Source organism: Eurosta solidaginis, chromosome 1, assembly GCF_040869045.1.
Source record: "Eurosta solidaginis isolate ZX-2024a chromosome 1, ASM4086904v1, whole genome shotgun sequence".
In the NCBI taxonomy this organism is placed as follows: domain Eukaryota; kingdom Metazoa; phylum Arthropoda; class Insecta; order Diptera; family Tephritidae; genus Eurosta; species Eurosta solidaginis.
Genome location: NC_090319.1, coordinates 47,041,419 through 47,060,626, shown reverse-complemented (window position 1 = coordinate 47,060,626; position 19,208 = coordinate 47,041,419). Strand labels below are relative to the sequence as shown.

The 19,208-nt window shown below is 38.7% G+C and overlaps 1 protein-coding gene across 1 annotated transcript in view; it reads right to left on the bottom strand.

The window, feature by feature from the left end:
• Positions 1-19,208, bottom strand: part of dpr4 (defective proboscis extension response 4) — a 222,029-nt gene that overhangs the window by 150,740 nt on the left and 52,081 nt on the right. The window contains exon 2 of the mRNA XM_067759262.1: positions 1,354-1,678. Within this exon, the coding sequence (XP_067615363.1) occupies positions 1,354-1,423 (70 nt within the window). The 5' untranslated portion in view covers positions 1,424-1,678. The remainder of the gene's footprint in view (positions 1-1,353; positions 1,679-19,208) is intronic.

Below are 19,208 nucleotides of genomic sequence, written 5' to 3'. Positions count from 1 at the left end.
TTATTCATTACTTACTCATCGATATCAAATCGCTATTACTATAACCCCAAATCAATGTTTTCTCGATATCTTATCGATACCAAAAAATCGATAAGTTTTCGATAACCAATCTTTAACATTTTGTTAAGGAATCGATACTTTTTGCAAAAACAAACAAACAACAACAAAAACGGCTGGTATTGATAACAATCGAGATAATAAACCGAAAACAAATCGATAACAAACTAGTAAATGGTTGACAAGACACCGATAACGTCCAAATTACAGGCCGACAATTTATCACTGACTCATCGATAGCAAATCGCTAACCCTCCGACAACAAATCAATGTTTTCTCGATAGCTTACGGATATAAAAAATCGATAAGTTTTCTATAACAAATCTATAAAATTTTGTAATGGAATCGATAATTTTCGATAACAAACCCATGCAAAAACAAACAACGACAATTGTTGATAACAATCGAGATAATAAAACGAAAAGAAATCGATAACTCTCGGAAAGAAATGAACCAAGCGCTCTCAATCAATCGTTGACAATCTGATAACTCGTTGAAAACAATTCGAAAGCACGCCATCTCATTTTTGATTTATCATCTCTTCTTTCCTCTGCCCTGTTTTTTTTTTATCATGCCTTTCCCATAAATCCAACTCATAACGTCCATTACTTACCTTAACCTTGCTCTCAAAATATCTCCGTATAGCGTTTCTGAAAATCACGCTTACACTTACACTTATTTAATGTTAACGTGAGCAAAGATGGCTGCACATCAAAAATTAAAAAAATTCAAGCGTAAATTTGTTTAAAGATTTGTTATATTGCTTTTTTTTAATTTGAACGGGATGAGCTACTTTTACTTATCTTTATTTGGTACTGTGACATAAGATCAACGACCTTTGCGTCTATTCACCTTTTAATAATGAATACCGAGAAACCTGGAAATTCCAACAGATATCTGATTGAAGAGGTCCCGCTTTCCATGGTCTTAAAGAGTAGTCTCTGTAAGCACTGTAAAATTGCACTCACGCATTAGAGCTCAGCCTTTTGATACTGGTGAGCATAAACAAGCCTTCAGTCGCATTTATGATGAGTCGGCACAGTTTATGGCCGATAGCTGCCCTTTTCCATTGAAAATACCAAATACATGAAACTCGCAGTTGATGAAAGCAAATTTTCCAAAACAGACCCGCATTAAACTCTTCCTTATCCACAATAAACTCTGAAATTGTGTTATGAGATTAACACACCGTATCCTCTTTATATACTCGTACAGATCTTAATTCAATTTATATTATCACCTTAATTGCTCGATTCACATGAAAATATGATAGATATGTATATTTCAAATACTTACCGAGTAGCATTAATAACAGCAAATGTGTGCTGAAAAGCAAACCGAAGCGACGCAAATAATCCATCAGCATGATTAACTTTTACCGTTCTTTAATCGACTGCGTGGGCTTTTGCCACTCCTAACGCAATGCAGAGTTGATAATCATACGCACCAGCACTGTCATAGAACGAGACAGCAAATGTTTATAAAATATTAACTCTCCGTCTGTTTTTGCTGCACCCAACAGTCGGGCTTGCTCTCTTTTTGTGTAAATTTAAGCACTTCATTGAAATTTTATACATCGCTTTTTAGTTAATCACTTTACGTCTAGACATAGTTTATTAATCTGCAAGAAGAAAAAAAAACAGTTTCATTGAATTAATTAGTGGCATTATTTGAAGTGCTTAATTAAAAATATTTATTTAACTGATATTCACATTAAATATATACTAGCCGAACCCGTGCGCATCTTGCGCAATAAAATACAAAAGTCGCATATCAAATATCAACAGAAATCAGATGCTCTATCAATCAAGCATCTATAAATAAAAACTTACATGCGCTTGCGCTGCGATCTGCCGAGTGTCAGCAACTGCCGGTAATGCAGTGTTAGTTCTAATCAAATATTCACAATAGTGTCATAGTACAAATAGATTTCTTTATGTGCTCATAATCGTTTATTTTTAACAAATTATTTTAATAAAATTTAGTTAAACAAAAGCACTGCGACCAATAGTGCCCAAAGCCCACAATAACAGGAATCTCCATCTTTACAAACCAAACTTTTTTTTATAGATTTGGATTCCAAATAAGTGAAAAAAGGGACCTGCATAAAAAAACTGCAATTAGAAATAATATATCTTAATATATAAAAAACACGTGTCAAAACATTTTTGCCCGCGATGGAATCCTAAACTACTGAACCGATTTTGAATTTGTTTTGCACTCCGTATGTAGTTTGATCTAACTTGAGAGACAGGATAGGTTATATCTCAGTTTATAATAGCAATATTATTTTATTGCAAATTCTTTTATTTGTTTATACGTAATAACAAAATGTTACGTATACGCAGTAGCACTCATATTTCCAGTGGTGCGGATATACTTCCGTGTAATTGCTTGGTGTTTAATTAAACAACCTTGTTATCAATAAAAAATATTATAGCGAATGATATCACGTATAGCACATCACCAGGCCCGCCGAGAGGGTGGGGGCGGTTTCTGAGGGGGCTCGCGATTTAGAGGTACTATGACATTTGTTTTAATTCTGGAGAGTCTTTCGTTGCGTAGAGTGTAATTTTCATACCCCTGGGTGACTAGGGTCTCGAGATATAGGCCAAAACGTGGGCCAGTGAATGCCTAGACAGTGTTTATACAATATGGATATCAAATGAAAGCTGTTGATGAGTGATTTAGTACAGAGTAATATATTATCCAGAGCCGGACTGGGATTAGGACTAGGACTGAGATTGAGACTCGGAGTGGGACTGGGACTGGGATTGGAATAAAATACATACCACCCTCTGGGACAGGCAATAAGGGATGCAGAAGGATGAGAAGAAATTGAGAGAAGAGAAAAGAGCGAAGGACATTGAGAAAGAGATAGAATGAGACGAAGATGGAGATAGATGAAGCGAAAAAGACGGAGGGAGGAGCGAATAAAAGGATTAGGAAAAAGTGTAGAGGGGGTAGGGCTGAGTCAGATGGAAAAAGCTTATTAAAATGTATGCAAAATTTAGGGCAGGACAACGTCTGCCGGGTCTTCTAGTAAGATATATAACTTAGCTTATATATATGTTTACTAGGTACCCGACAGACTTGTCCTCAACCACTCTCTATATCATCGAGTAAAATACAGTTTTACTACTTTTCCTCAAATTCTCCTTCTTATTCCTGTCCATCTACATCCTACTTATTCTACTTACTCATCTCTCTCCCAAACCCATTCTCACTCCAACTCGCACTCTAACTCCCACACTCACTCTCACTCCCACTCTCGTTACCACTCCCACTCGCATTTCTACTCCCACTTTCACTTTCTGATGAGTCGGTTAAGTTGAATTGTCGAGAAGCTCGCGAGCCTTACGAGTAATTCGAGATTCGAGAATCTCGCGAGCCTTACGAGTAACTCGAGAATCTCGCGAGAAGGCGAGACTCGCGAGAAATCTCTTCTCGAACATGTTCGAGAAATCGTAGGCTCTTCTAAAAACCAAATATTGAATACCCACGCCTTCTACCTCTTTCACATAATTAAACTCATACAGTACATCAACTTATGGAATCTACTTTCCCGGTTCCACTACCACGTCTGTAAGTCTCGCACCTGAATTACTTTATATATAGCATTTATATATTAGATATTGTATTTTATACCCCTTTCAGATCATAACCTAAACTTAGCAAATTCAAGTGTTTGTTTCACTTCTACTACGACTTTCATTTCCACTTCCCTTTTCTTATACCCCTCCCACTAAAGTGACTTCATGTATGGAATCGATATACCAAACAATGTGCACCCCCTATACTAATAAGGGGCTGACATCGATCAATTTTTCAAATTCGTTTAGAGCCGGAAAATACCGGGTGAACAGTTCAACCTACTGCGAAATTTTTGTCAATATCGGTTGAGTGCATTGGATGCCAATAGCTCATACACACACAAATCAATTTTTTTATTAAATGAACATAAATAAAAATAAAATAATAACGAGCAATGCTATTAATTTGATCTACTTACGGGTGAATGCAAGGCCTTAAACATTTAAGAGTGTAGCTCCTGGAAAAGTTGAAATTTGGTTTCTTGCCTTTTGTTATAGAAAAATATTCACTTTACTCCAGGAACCTTAACCCTCTAAGGAAAATGCTTCGCGAAATCTGCGTTGAGAAATCTGGATGTGCTTTAAGATCAGGTAAGGTTGGATAGACGTACGTTAAAGTTTCCCGAACTTCCACTCGTAGACATTTGTGCCCATTGTGCTAGGTGGCGGCGCATTCGCACAACCAGATGCCTTCCTCGTGGTGCTAAACTAACCATTTGGTTTCTTAGATGAACCTTAGTAAGAGTGAAGATCCACTTTCCCAAGAATGCCGAAAAACCGCGAACGCAGAAATATGTGTCGTCTTGCTTGCAGTTCATGACTATTGCAGAGAAAGTGATGAATCGACTCTTCTTCCTTCTGATCCTAACAGTTGCTGCCGAGGGAGCATGTTGATATGCGCCATTGTCGGAGCAGTGGTGAGATAGCGCAACGCGCTATGATGACAACTGTAAAAGTTCTCAGTGCAGATTTGTTCACAAGGAACCTAGTTGCTTTCCTATACAAACATGAACATAAGTGCCATGAGATCTCGGAATCATCACTGTTTGTCCACAGGAAGTCCGTTGTCATTATTTTGTTTTCCTCAATTGCAATTAGAAGATAACACAGCGATAGTCGTACGCAACTTGCCGCCTCGCTTATGTCCATTCCGGCACATTTTCTGGCCATTTCAGTCCCAATTTCATTCTCTTGGAAATCGCTGTGCCCTGGGATCTAGCTTAGGGAAACATTTATGTGCCTTATGGACGCCAGCGAATCTTGAAATCTTTATACAATATTCGAATTTATTTTAATTCCTTAAAGGTTGTGTCGACAGAGATCGTTACATTGATCTCTAGGATCGTAATGTCCCAAAAAAACAATATGGCTGCTCTCCCTGCAGCATAGACTTTTACCTGAAAAATACAGCCAGGGACTCGGTAAGATAATTTGATTGCATTCTAGCTCTAGTTCCCTTTTCTACTTCTTCGTCTGTGTTGATTGTAATGCCTTTACCACTTTCTAGGCATTTCTGTTATTCTCCTTTGGAGGAGTATTTTAAGTTCTGCGCCTGGAAGTAATAAACCGCTGTGATATGGTTGGTGTCCAACCTTAAGTCATCTGTGACTCTGTTAATCGTTTCCTTGTCAAGTCACGTAATATCGTCGCACGCCTCTATTCGGTCGATTGCCACATATTCAGTTTTCTTAGTGGTAGAACCCTTTCGCGCCCCCTCCACTAAAGAGGCGTCTAGTGAAAAAGTACGTTGAACCCTTTCTGAGTTGCTGCTCACTGCGTCTGGCATACTCAGGCATACTAGCCTTTGCACTTTCCCAACCAAATGTTGGTTGATCTTCTTGTCTAGCGTCTTCCACCTGACAAGAGCTAGATATGTTATTATCAATTAGATGACTGTGTTGCACATGTCATGCATGATATGCGGTGACGGTCCCTAGTTCCTTCCGAAGGCCCTTTTGCAGGTGTAGTATGCTGCCTGACCATTTTGCTCTGCTCATCACAAAATGCCGCATCCATGAGCACGTTAATCATTCACAAGAGTTTACGACTATTCTTGTTCCTTCTGCCCTAAAGATATTTAAATTTCATTAATAACCAGTATCCAGAAAAGAGGCAATAACACGCCGCCACAGATATGCCTCAAGTAGCCATTTTACTAATTGAGCCAACCTCTTAAGTTGCGTTGACGATATTACTCCGGAGCTTAGAATCGCTCCATGCAACTATAAAGTAAGACCTCTCCCACGTTTAATTGTTGTTGAAGGCATCCCCAATGTCGAGGAGGGTAGGAGAGCCAAAACTCGCTTATTGCTAGAATGTTCAACCTTTAAGTAATCCAGTGAGCATGATACGTCTTTCGATTATGGTACCAAAAACGCTTCTCTAAAAGCCGCTTCAAAATCACATAAATGTAATTTAGGGCCATAATTGTAGGATGCAATACAGTTTTCGCCTCATTTCACATTCCATTTTACCCTTTAATCAAATGCACAACTTTAATTAAGGAATAATTACAACAAAAAAGAGAAAAAAACACCAATGCAAATGAGTACAAAATGAAGGAAATGCCGAGAACGCATACGTTGAACGGACCAAGCAAGCGAAACCAAAAGTACAGGAAACAACCTCGAATGTTTAATGTGGAAAAACGTTCGCATGCAAACAATGAGTGTTTCCTGCTACTGCAAAGGCTTACAAAAGAGTCAGGAACAATAAAGCGCCACAACAACAACAAATTGCAAGAAGTGTATATAGCGTAGAAGTCACTCACATAATAAACGTTTGCATAAAAACGGAAATGAGAAAGACTGCTGAAGCAGGGATCGTAACGATAACGATATTTATTACAAAATGTGAAAAAGTTTTGAAATTATTTGCCTGGAAAGACACGATAAAACTCATGATGTTTAGAAGGCGACAACTGAGAGAGCCCTTTGGGTCAGAACCGGTTTAAGAATCTTTTTTTTTGCGGGAGGGCTGAAAAATGCCCAATGCACCATAATTGCTGCCGTTGCAACAATCGTGTGCCCGTCAGGGTGGCATTCTATATTTCTCATTTTTTAAGAGCCTACTGTTGTCTCTGCTTCCAGGTTCCCGCTATTTGCTCTGAGTGTTGATTTAATTGCCACTGCTTCGCCTGCGCATTTTTCTGCGCTCCCTCTCTGCATCCATCAGGCGTATTATAACTATAAATGCCACTTTGCTCACTGCAGTCCAACATTTCTTCCTGTTGCACATTTGTGATACTAAATTTCTCGTGGTAGGTTCCTCCGCAAAAACTCTATGCAAGGTGAGTCTTTCCTCGGCAGTGGAACATGACGTGTTCTGCATTTTCTAACCCCGCAGTACGCTTCCATAAATACTCTTCGAAACCACCAGGTCCGGTCAGTATCTGCGTGAAATGGTAGCCCACTTCGCCGTGCTTTCGCTCATTCAATTGAGCTACGTTCCAAACTAACGTGAAAGTCCAACGCCCTTTAATCGAGGTCTCCAACCGTTCTTGCCACTTAGCTATTGTTTGTGTCCTTGCTCTTTTCTTGGCTTCTTCAGATGGTCGCTCGATATTAGTGTTATACAGTTCGGCCATTTCACATGCCAGTAATTCCACTGGGATTTTCCGGGTTAGAACCAGGAGCGCTTCGTCGGACACCGTCGGATAAGCACTTGCTATTCTTATAGCTGCCAGTCGGTATGCTGCTAATATATCTTTTTGATTGGTCCGTTTAGATCCGTACCACACTGCTACTGCGTATAGTATTATCGAGCTGGTTACTGTGGACAATAGGTGCCGGGTAGCTTCGCTCGGGCCACCAATGTTAGGAATTATTCCCATAAGTAATCCATTAACTTTGGGAATTTTCTGTCCCACCGCTCTGAAGTGCTTTTTGAAAGTTAACTTAGAGTCAACGTGAACTCCTAAGTATTTTGCATAATCCTTTGAGGTGATTTGATGATCCCCAACAGTTAAGACTAACTCGTTCGCCGACCGTTTGGATCTTACTAATACTACTTCTGTCTTTTGGCTAGCCAACTCCAGTCCCGTATTTGTCAGCCATTCCGTTATTCCCCCTAGGGCGTCATTAAATAATTCTTGAATCAGGTTCGGTTTCTTGGCCACTACTGAAATATCATCAGCATATCTCACAACTTGTACATTTTCCGGTAGATCAATCTTTAGCACCCCGTTATACATTGCATTCCAAAGCATTGGACCGATAACACATACCCGTGGGACGCCACCAGTGATGTTGTACTCTTTTGCTCCTTGATCCGTGTCAAAAAAAAAGTAGCTACCCCTTATTCTACGTGTGTAAGCTGGTGTGCGGAAGCTTCGAAGCGCTGCCATTATCTGCATCCAGTTCGCAGTGTTACAAGCATTCTTGATGTCCAACGTATTCAGTGCACAGAACTTCCTTTTATTTTGGCCTCCAGAGATAGCTTCTCCAGTTATCAGTCAATGTCGACGTTATTTAGCAGTTCCCTAAATCACAACTTTTTGCTCTTTTTTATGGAATTTTTAAGTGCCTCTCCTTGTGCAAAACAGGTGATATGTAGCTCCGGTTTAAGAGCGTGGTGCGCCTCAAATCACCATATGATGCAGCTGGAAATTGGCGTCTGTCCTGGATCAAGTTATTGGAATATTATATTGTAATGTCTCATCCTCCCTGAGCGGGTTGTGCGCTAGGCTTGGGACCCGCCACATACGTTACAAGGCTTACAACAACGCCAGTATAAACAAGTAAAGCTATAGCTTATTATTCTAGTTTTCGACCCTTTTAAACTTGTTTTATATCTAATTTGCCGTGGTCTTTAACCGATCCCGTCCATTTTTCTAGAAATATTTTCTACTATAGGGAAAATTTGTGTACCCAATTTTATTACGATCCGTTAATTTTTCTTCGAGTTATGACTCCCGAAACATAGAAAATTGCTTAGTCATAAAAGGCGCGGTGCCACACCCATTTTCAAAAATTTTAGTGTTTTCCAATTTAATGTTATAATGCAATTTAGAAAGTGAAATTCTATTGATACAAAGCTCTTTTACCCTAATGTATAGCTTATTATTTTCGTCTACGACCCTTTTAAAAATCTTTTATATAAAAGTGGGCGTGTTCTTTAATCGATATCCTTCATTTTCTCTAGAAATATTCCTTGCTATAGGGAAAATCTGTGTACCCAATTTTATTACGATTCGTAAATTTTTCTTTGAGTTATGGCTCCCGAAACAGAAAATTGCTTAGTCATAGAAAGGCGGTGCCATGCCGATTTTTTAAAATTTGAAGTTTTTCCTATTTGTTGTTATAAATCCACTTGGGAAATGAAATAACATTGATATAAAGCTCTTTTTTGCAAAGATACAACTAATTTTATTCATCCACGACCCTTTTAAAAATCTTTTATATAAAAGTGGGCGTGGTGCTTAACCGATTTCATTAATTTTTCTTCAAAGCATTCGCTATAGTAAAGGCAACCTCTCTGCTGAATTCTGTTACAATAGGTTTAACGGTTTTTGATTTATGATTAATAATATTTGTAAAATTGATTTTATCACAAGTGGGCAGTGCCACGCCCATTTAAAAATTTTTTTTAGATTTTTATCACGAGTTTCAATATCAGTCCACACGTAAAATTTCATCATTATAGATGTCTTATTTACTAAATAATCAGGTTTCTTGTGTTTTCCAAATGTTATATAAATAAAAATTGGGCGTGGTTATCATCCGATTTCGCTCAATTTCAATACCAATCTATTCTGTGTCCAGATATGTTCGTATACCAATTGGTGAAGATATCTCAATATTTACTCAAGTTATCCTGTTAACGGACAGACGGACGGGCGGACATGGCGCAATCAAATTTGTTTTCGACACTGATGATTTTGATATATGAAAGTCTATATGAATCTCGATTCCTTTATATCTGTACAACCAATCAAAGTTAATATGCTCTGTGTGCAAAGCACGCTGAGTATAAAAATTCAGCGATAAATCACTCCTGCCAGCAAATGCTACTTTGAACTGAGGCAGTCCTCTCTGCAAACAAAAATTGTGGTCTACAAGTCACTTATCGTATACGTCCTGAAAAATGGTGCAGAGGTATGGACCAAGACAATGTCAAGTGAGGCGTCTTCGAGATAAAAGATATTCGGACCCCCACGCGTACGCAAATACAGAAGAAGATTTAATGATGAGCTTTACGTTCTTCACAACGAAATCACATAGTCCGTCCAAAGAGGATAGATATATAAGAAACGTTATATATCTATCCTCTTTGGTCCGGCGAACAAAAACACAGATCTATCTCCTTCTCTCTCTCTCCCTTGAAAACGGATTGCAAGCTTGAAAAAATGTCCATACTACTTTCAAAAGTTTTCTACACGCAACATCAAAAATAATGCATGATAAACATTTTATGGTTTATAAAATTTATTTATTCACACCCATGTATACTTGATAAGTAAATCTAAAAGTTTGACAAGAATGTTAGACATTTAGTTTTGAATCATAAATCTTTTGTTACAGTTTTTACTGCATTAAATATTAATTTATATTTTATCTTCTGCACTTAATGCAGGGACGATTCAAAAGAAAAGAGCTTGTTTAGGCGACGCATTTTTAGAGTTTGTTATGCTTGGTCTAAGAAAGGAGGTATCTTACTTTTTCCTATGCGTTTTAATTCCGGTGTTTCAGTCCTACCTCACATTCATATGGTCACCACTACATACACCTCCACTGTAGCAGCGATCAGCAAGCGAATGATAATACACAGACCAAATGAAAATAGGTAAACCCTTGCAATCATTTCATTAGCGCGACAATAGCCTAAACATGAGTGGTCATAGTTCTCAAACTGTTTATAATGTTTTATACTTCAGTAGAAACGCTTGATAGGACATCGAAGGCACGACCTCCGATAAGGGAAGTCAGTACCGGAAACGCTTTGTGTGAACAGATGTAGTACCCTTATCTTGGACAGTTCCGCCACTTATAATCTGTATAAAAACTGGACGTAAAGGAATCTAGCTCTTTCTCTAAAAATATTTCTTAAAGGTAGTTAAAAGAAGTTTTTTGAGGAATAAATATGAAATACACATTTTAATTATTTCATTTAAAATATTAGTAGAGGTTGTAAACCTAGCCTCCGCAGACAGAGACACGAGGCACCCCAGCGGGTAAGGGGGGCTGAGAATATAGCCGCGGCAAGTATGCCTGCAGTAGGAGGCGACTAAAATACAAAATTTATTCAAGTTGTTTAGCGCAACCCTTTCAAGGGATTGCCAGCGCAATATATAGCTTCTCCAATTAACGAACCCCTACTTCTTTGATAGCCGAGGCTCTGGTGACCCCAAATTCCTTATGAATATAGGGGTTGGGAGGGTGGTATGGCCTAGAAGTTTTCATGTTGTCATACCAAATCGTTCCCCAGATGGTCGGGCTACTACCTTAATGTTGCTTGTTACCGCAACGTACCCGATCTGCATCCGGGAACGAACCATCAACATCGATAACACTCCCCAAAGCCTTCGGAAAGTGTCCTTATCGCTACAACAATAACAAAAATAACAACAGGCACATTGTAACCCCACATATGTCCGTATATAAAGGGCTCTGGCGCAGAAGAAATAACTAAGTATTCTCAGACTTTAGCCCACAAGCGTTCGGTATCGTGGCTTTTTGGAGATCAACGTTATGTTAATCAACTAACATGCTTTCTTGCGCTATGCTTAGAGGTAAGGAATAACCTACTCTAGCCACTTCAAGGCACGGCATTGCTGCTGGCCTTTAGCTCAGCTTCATTATCAAACCACGCTCAGTCTAGAGATACAAGTGGTTCATTACGCTTGTTTTGCACCGTTTTGATCACGAATCTCTTTCTTCTGATCGCGACCACTTCATAGACAACTATCCAAAAAGATCGCCACGATCAATTTCCGCTGCTCGTTACGCTAGTCATCCTCAAGAAAGTGGTCAAATTTGCAGCTTTACTGATAATTTCGTTTTACACTCGACCCCAAAACTATGCCCCTTTTTACTTAAAAGCAGGAAATTGCTTCAGATATTCGTCGTCTTCATTCCGTCTGAACCTTTTCTTCTGCTTTTGCGAAGAACTTACGAACGGACAGTTTTTACTGTCCGAACGGGCTAGGGGGCTTTGAATATACCCGCGCCAGGTATGCCTGTCGTAAGAGGTGACTAAAATACCAAATTGATTCAAGGGGTGTGTAGTGCAACCCTTTCAAGAGGTTGCCAGCGGAATATATTGGTTATCCAAACAAATTGTCAAGATCACATACCAGTGGCGAATCCTGTTTCATTAAGAGCCGACGCTCTTGCGACCACGAACTCCTCATAGATCTAGGGGGTGGGAGAACGGGATGGCCCATAAGGTCGCATGTGGTCATAACAAATCGTTCCCGAGATGGTCTGGCTTGGTACCGGAACGTACCGGATCTGCATGCGGCAAAGGACCACGAGCATCGTTAACACTCCCAAGGCCTTCGGAGGATGTCCTTATCGCTACAACAACAATTGATTTTCACCTCCTTTTCCTGCATTGCAATCTCTTTCCTTGTGTTTGCTTCTTCGGTCGAATATATCGAAAGCGCGGGAAAATTCTTAAAGGTGCCCTATACTGTGAGAAATGTTGCTTACTCTTTCTAATACATTTCATTTTCACACCAAAAAACCAAAAATTAAATTAAAACAGCTACTTTCCGAATACTTTTTTTGTTAAAATCAACTGAATAGGAGCACTTGACTAAAAAAAATAGCATGACAAAGGAACGGTTAAATGTATTCACAACGAATCTTACGTCCGTCAACAACCAAACCACCCAAGTTTTTGACTTCCAGATGCAGAACATAAGTCGTCCTTTAAAAAGAAACAGAAGGAAGGCCTAAATAGTGGTAGGGACATAACAGTCTTCACAGATGGCGCAATCGAGGAAAAGGGAACTGAAGGAAGGTGGAATCTACTTACATCATCTGTAGGTAATTCAATCGTACTCGCTCTATGGTTCCAGGATGGTATGGTCCCAAACATCAATGCTACTATCTTTGTTTAGAGTCAGGCCGCCTTAAAGGCACTTGACTTCAACATGTTAAAGTCGTATATCGTGCGTAGGTGGCTAGCCTCGTTGGCATCCAAATGGCATCTAAAGTTCTCCCTTTACTGGATTCTAGGACACAGCGATATTGAGGGGAATGAATTTGCAAATATCATGGCCAGCAAAGGTTCCAAACTATGATTAAGCGATACGGGCAGCCTCGTACGACCACAAATGGGTTTCCTAAGGAAAAGCGAGGAGAGATCTCGACGGTCCTATGACCATGTTTGGATGGACAGGCAACTACCTTTCTTATCAATATATATAAATCAGCATTTCGCTAATGCACTAATGTTTCTACAGTGGCGTATACTAAGGAGCTACCTTTGCAAAAGCTGCCACGATGAGGCGGAAGAGGAGTCATTTCATCAATTTGTCTGCCGATGTTAAGGCCTACAAACAGGACGACTCAGATTTCTTGGTGCACGGTATTTCGAAGGTCTGAGAGAGGTTGGGTAAGTATAAATTCCACTCCTTTCTAGGTTTATCACAGAAAGTAAATTGGTTTTTGAGGACCACTAAGAAGTTATCTGATTCGAAAAATGTGCCGCCAAAACACACAGAGGGCATTCACAACGGACAAACATTTCGCGGAGTGAAGGTTAGGTTAGACTGTGAGGACATGCGCGGAAATTTGAGCAATTCCCTAACCTAGCTCCGATTTTTATACTCAGTTGAGCAGAGCTCACAGAGTATATTAAGTTTGATTGGATAACGGTTGGTTGTACATATATAAAGGAATCTAGATAGATATAGACTTCCATATATTAAAATAATCAGGATCGAAAAAAAATTTGATTGAGCCGTGCCCGTACGTCCGTCCGTCCGTCCATCCGTCCGTCAGTCCGTCCGTCCTTCTGTCCGTTAACACGATAACTTGAGTAAATTTTGAGGTATCTTGATGAAATTTGGTATGTAGATTCCTGGGCACTCATCTCAGATCGCTATTTGAAATGAACGATATCGGACTATAACCACGCCCACTTTTTCGATATCGAAAATTTCGAAAAACGGAAAAAGTGCGATAATTCATTACAAAAGACAGCTAAAGCGACGAAACTTGGTAGGTGAGTTGAACTTATGACGCAGAATAGAAAATTAGTAAAATTTTGGACAATGGCCGTGGCACCGCCCACTTTTAAAAGAAGGTAATTTAAAAGTTTTGCAAGCTGTAATTTGGCAGTCGTTGAAGATATCATGATCAAATTTGGCAGAAACATTACTCCCATTACCATATGTACGCTTAATAAAAATTAGCAAAATTGGGGAAGGACCACGCCCACTTTTAAAAAAAAATTTTTTTTTAAGTAAAATTTTAACAAAAAATTTAATATCTTTACAGTATATAAGTAAATTATGTCAACATTCAACTCCAGTAATGATATGGTGCAACAAAATACAAAAATAACAGAAAATTTCAAAATGGGCGTGGCTCCGCCCTTTTTCATTTAATTTGTCTAGGATACTTTTAACGCCATAAGTCGAACAAAAATTAACCAATCCTTTTGAACTTTAGTAGGGGCATAGATTTTATGACGTTAACTGTTTTCTGTGAAAATGGGCGAAATCGGTTGATGCCACGCCCATTTTTTATACACAGTCGTCCGTCTGTCCTTCCGCATGGCCTTTAACACGATAAATTAAGCAAAAATCGACATATATTTAATGAGCTTAGTTCACGTGCTTACTTGAACTCACTTTATCTTGGTATGAAAAATGAACGAAATCCGACCATGACCATGCCCAATTTTCGATATCGAAAATTACGAAAAATGAAAAAATTCCATAATTCTATACCAAATACGAAAAAAGGAATGAAACATGGTAAGGTAATTCGATTGTTTTATTGAAGCGAAATATAACTTTAGAAAAAACTTTATAAAATGGTTGTGACACCTACCATATTAAGTAGAAAAAAATGAAAAAGTTCTGCAGTGCGAAATAAAAAACCCTTAAAATCTTGGCAGGTATTACATATATAAATAAATTAGCGGTATCCAACAGATGATGTTCTGGGTCACCCTGGTCCACATTTTGGGCGATATCTGGAAAACGCCTTCACACCACTCCCTTTTAAAACTCTCATTAATACCTTTAATTTGATACCCATATCGTACAAACTCATTCTAGAGTCACCCCTGGTCCACCTTTATGGCGATATCTCGAAAATGCGTCCACCTATAGAACTAAGCCCCACTCCCTTTTAAAATACTCATTAACACCTTTCGTTTGATGCCCATATTGTACAAAACAAATTCTAGGGTCACCCCTGGTCCACCTTTATGGCGATATCTCGAAACGGCGTCCACCTATGGAACTAATGATTACTCCCTTTTAAAATAATCATTAACACTTTTCTTTTGATACCCATATTGTACAAACAAATTCTAGGGTCACCCCTGGTCCACCTTTATGGCGATATCTCGAAAAGGCGACCACCTATACAACTACCACCACTCCCTTTTAAAACCGCTCATTAATACCTTTAATTTGATACCCATATCGTGCAAACAAATTCTCGGGTCACCCCTGGTCCACCTTTATTGCGATACCTCGAAAAGGCGTCCACCTATAGAACTAAGGCCCACTCCCTTTTAAAATACTCATTAACACCTTTCGTTTGATGCCCATATTGTACAAAACAAATTCTAGGGTCACCCCTGGTCCACCTTTATGGCGATATCTCGAAACGGCGTCCACCTATGGAACTAATGATTACTCCCTTTTAAAATAATCATTAACACTTTTCTTTTGATACCCATATTGTACAAACAAATTCTAGGGTCACCCCTGGTCCACCTTTATGGCGATATCTCGAAAAGGCGACCACCCATACAACTACCACCACTCCCTTTTAAAACCCTCATTAATACCTTTAATTTGATACCCATATCGTGCAAACAAATTCTCGGGTCACCCCTGGTCCACCTTTATGGCGACATCTCGAAACGGCGTCCACCTATGGAACTACCACCACTCCCTTTTAAAACCCTCGTTAATACCTTTAATTTGATACCCATATCGTACACACAAATTCTAGGGTCACCCCTGGTCCACCTTTATGGCGATATCTCGAAACAGCGTCCACCTATGGAACTAAGGATCACTCCCTTTTAAAATACTAATTAACACCTTTCTTTTGATACCCATATTGTACAAACGCATTCTAGAGTCACCCCTGGTCCACTTTTATGGCGATATCTGGAAAACGCCTTCACACCACTCCCTTTTAAAACTCTCATTAATACCTTTAATTTGATACCCATATCGTACAAACGCATTCTAGAGTCAACCCTGATCCACCTTTATGGCTATATCCCTAAATGGCGTACACCTATAGAACTATGGCCCACTCCCTCATAAAATACTCTTTAATGCCTTTCATTTGATACAAATTCCAGGGTTTCTCTCGGTTCATTTTCCTACATGGTTATTTTCCCTTATGTTGTCACCATAGCTCTCAACTGAGTATGTAACGTTCGGTTACACCCGAACTTAACCTCCCTTACTTGTTGAGTATAAACTTAACCATTTTTGTGGAAAAGATATTTCATAAATTACTAGAAGACCAGGCAGACGTTGTTCTGCCCTAAATTTGGCATATCTGCATACATTTTAATAAACTTTTTCCGTTTAACTCTGCCCTATCCCTCTGCACTTTTCCCTAATCTTTTTATTCACTCCACCCTCCGTCTTTTTCGCTTCATCTATCTCCATCTTCGTCTCATTCTATCTCTTTCTCAATCTCCTTTTCTTTCTCTCTTTTCGCTTCTCTCAATTTTTTCTCATTTTTCTGCATCCCTTATTGCCTGTCCCGGAGGGTGGTATGTATTTTATTACAGTCCCAGTCCCAGTCCCACTCCGAGTGTCAGTCCCAGTCCTAGTCTTAATCCCAGTCACATTCCGTCTCTGGATATTATATTACTCTGTACTAAATCACTCATCAATAGCTTTCATTTGATATCCATATTATATAAACACTATCTAGGCATTCACTGCCCACCTTTCGGCCTATATATGCAGACCCTAGTCACCCAGGGGTATGAAAATTACCCTCTACTAAAGCACTCATCAACAGCTTTCATTTGTTATCCATATTCTATAAACACATTCTATGGGTACTCGGGTCCACGTTTCGGCCTATATCTCGAGACCCTGTATGTCGATCGCAACCAAACCTATGTAGTAACTACCACGTAGGGTTTACTTGTGTGAAAGTTTGAACAAAATCGAAAGACGAATTTCTTCAATCACCGGCGCCCAACTAACACAAATTTTAGTCTTTCTTTTTATATATAGATTTTTATTTTTCACACTTCACTATAATATTAAAATGAATAATTTTATTATACGTATAAACAAATAACAAAATTTGCAATAAAATAATATTGCGACTATAAACTGAGATATAGCCTATCCTATATTTCAAGTTAGATCATACTACACACGGGGTGCAAAACAAATTCAAAATCGGTTCAGTAGTTTAGGAGTCCATCGCGGCCAAAGATTGTGACACGTGATTTTTATATACTAAGATTAACAATTTCGATCCCTGTGTAAATTTCGAGCGTACAGCTCTTATAGATCTACTACGTTGCATGAATGAAATGTAAGTAAGGTTGCGTGTTTTTAGTAAGCAAATGCGGAGGGATGAAATAGTCTGCTGAGAGGTATTTAACTTGTGTTGCGTTGCCGTGTAAAGTGCAAATGTCCTATTGTAGTAGTACACAGCTTGGCCTCGACGCGCAGTCAGTGGGGACCTTCTACTCATAAAAATATAAGTCGACTTGAATGAAAAAAAAAACAACAAAAAAACCAGTGGGAAATGTGAAAATATCCGATGCTTTTGCTCTAAGCAGGCGCCAGTTTGGCAATGATGGAGGGCTAGCGTTGATGACGGCAATGATGGTGACGAAAAGCAACAACACCATAAACAACAGCACAACAACAAAGAAATTCGCTATACAAATAAAATCAAGCATTGGTCGTGGATTCATATATTTGTATGAGTGTGAAAAGTGGTGGACTGCTAGCGCATTAAACCCAGTAAAGAAAATGGCTCATAAAATAGAAGCAGAATCATTTAGTTTTGTTATTCAGGTAAAAGTTAACTTTTGCTGCTCATTAAATGAATATATTTTAAAATGAGTATTTAAAGTGTTCAAAAGTGTTCAGAAAGAATTTAATTAAATGATATCAAAGTCATTTTGTATTTTCTTGAATTTGTTGAATTATTTAACCATGCTCATACTCGCGAAATGAAATTTTTATTAAGAACATACCAAATAACGAAAATAGTGAATCACATGGTCGAAAATTAATGTTCCCCAGCAAACATCAATAAAACAGTTAGGGTGCTTCACATACAAGCAAAAGGCCGCCGTCTCAACGTACTCGAAAACATGAAAACATGGAAATATACAAACAGAAAACATTCGACGGTAGAATAATAAACGAACAGGTAAACACAATTTCTGACACAATATTTGAGATTTTAAAATTTGTTTCAAGAAACAAAGTAATCACACATGTACAACAGAAAAACACACAACAAAAAATAAACACAAAACAATTAACGCACCAAAGCAACAAACCCACAAACCCACAAGGAAGGTCAAACGACTAGAAGTACTGACTTTAACCTATCTCATTCAGCCACGCAAATCGATCAGTAAAAGCCGCCCTCGTTTATGAATGAACACACAGCACATACACATAACTAAATATACACAAGCATAAATTTTGACAAAACCTGGTCATGTACCTACGAACTATAAATACAAGACAAACAACAGCAACAGATCAGAACGAAAATCACACTTATAATGGCGCAACGCTGAAACCGGGTTGTGTCGAAACTAAATTTGAAGAGGGATGACGGAAAATCGTTGCAATATATATCATAAAGAAATAGATTCGTAGCTTTCATACAAGCAGTTATACAAAAAACGATGTCTTTGAAAGGATAAATATACAAAGCGGAAGAAAATTTGAAATAATGTATGCAACAACAAGAACAAGCTTTGTTTGTAGCTGTTGTTGTTAAAATGAAACAATGAATGGAGCGTTATCTTTGTTGATGGTATTTTGTCGGATATAGGAACGGTATGTTCCGGTAAAAAACACAATTAAGGTTCATTTTCGACTATCCCGGGAACACTGAACTAACGAGGCAATACCGATCTAATACCTATCCTCTACCACCATGGGAAACTTGGGATCTAAATATGTTTCATAACACATTTATATTTGTAACAGCATTATCGTCGGATGGGTTACGGTTGGGTTACAGAAGGTCTGAAGCTATAAAGCATTTTTTTGCGCCTAGCAGCCCCCTGAGTCCTATGAAGCGTTGGTCGAGTATGTTTGTCAGTAGATTAACTATGGCAGGTGTGCGGGATCGCAAGTCTCACTACCAGGAGAAATGATTTGAATAGATTTACAAGGTTTAA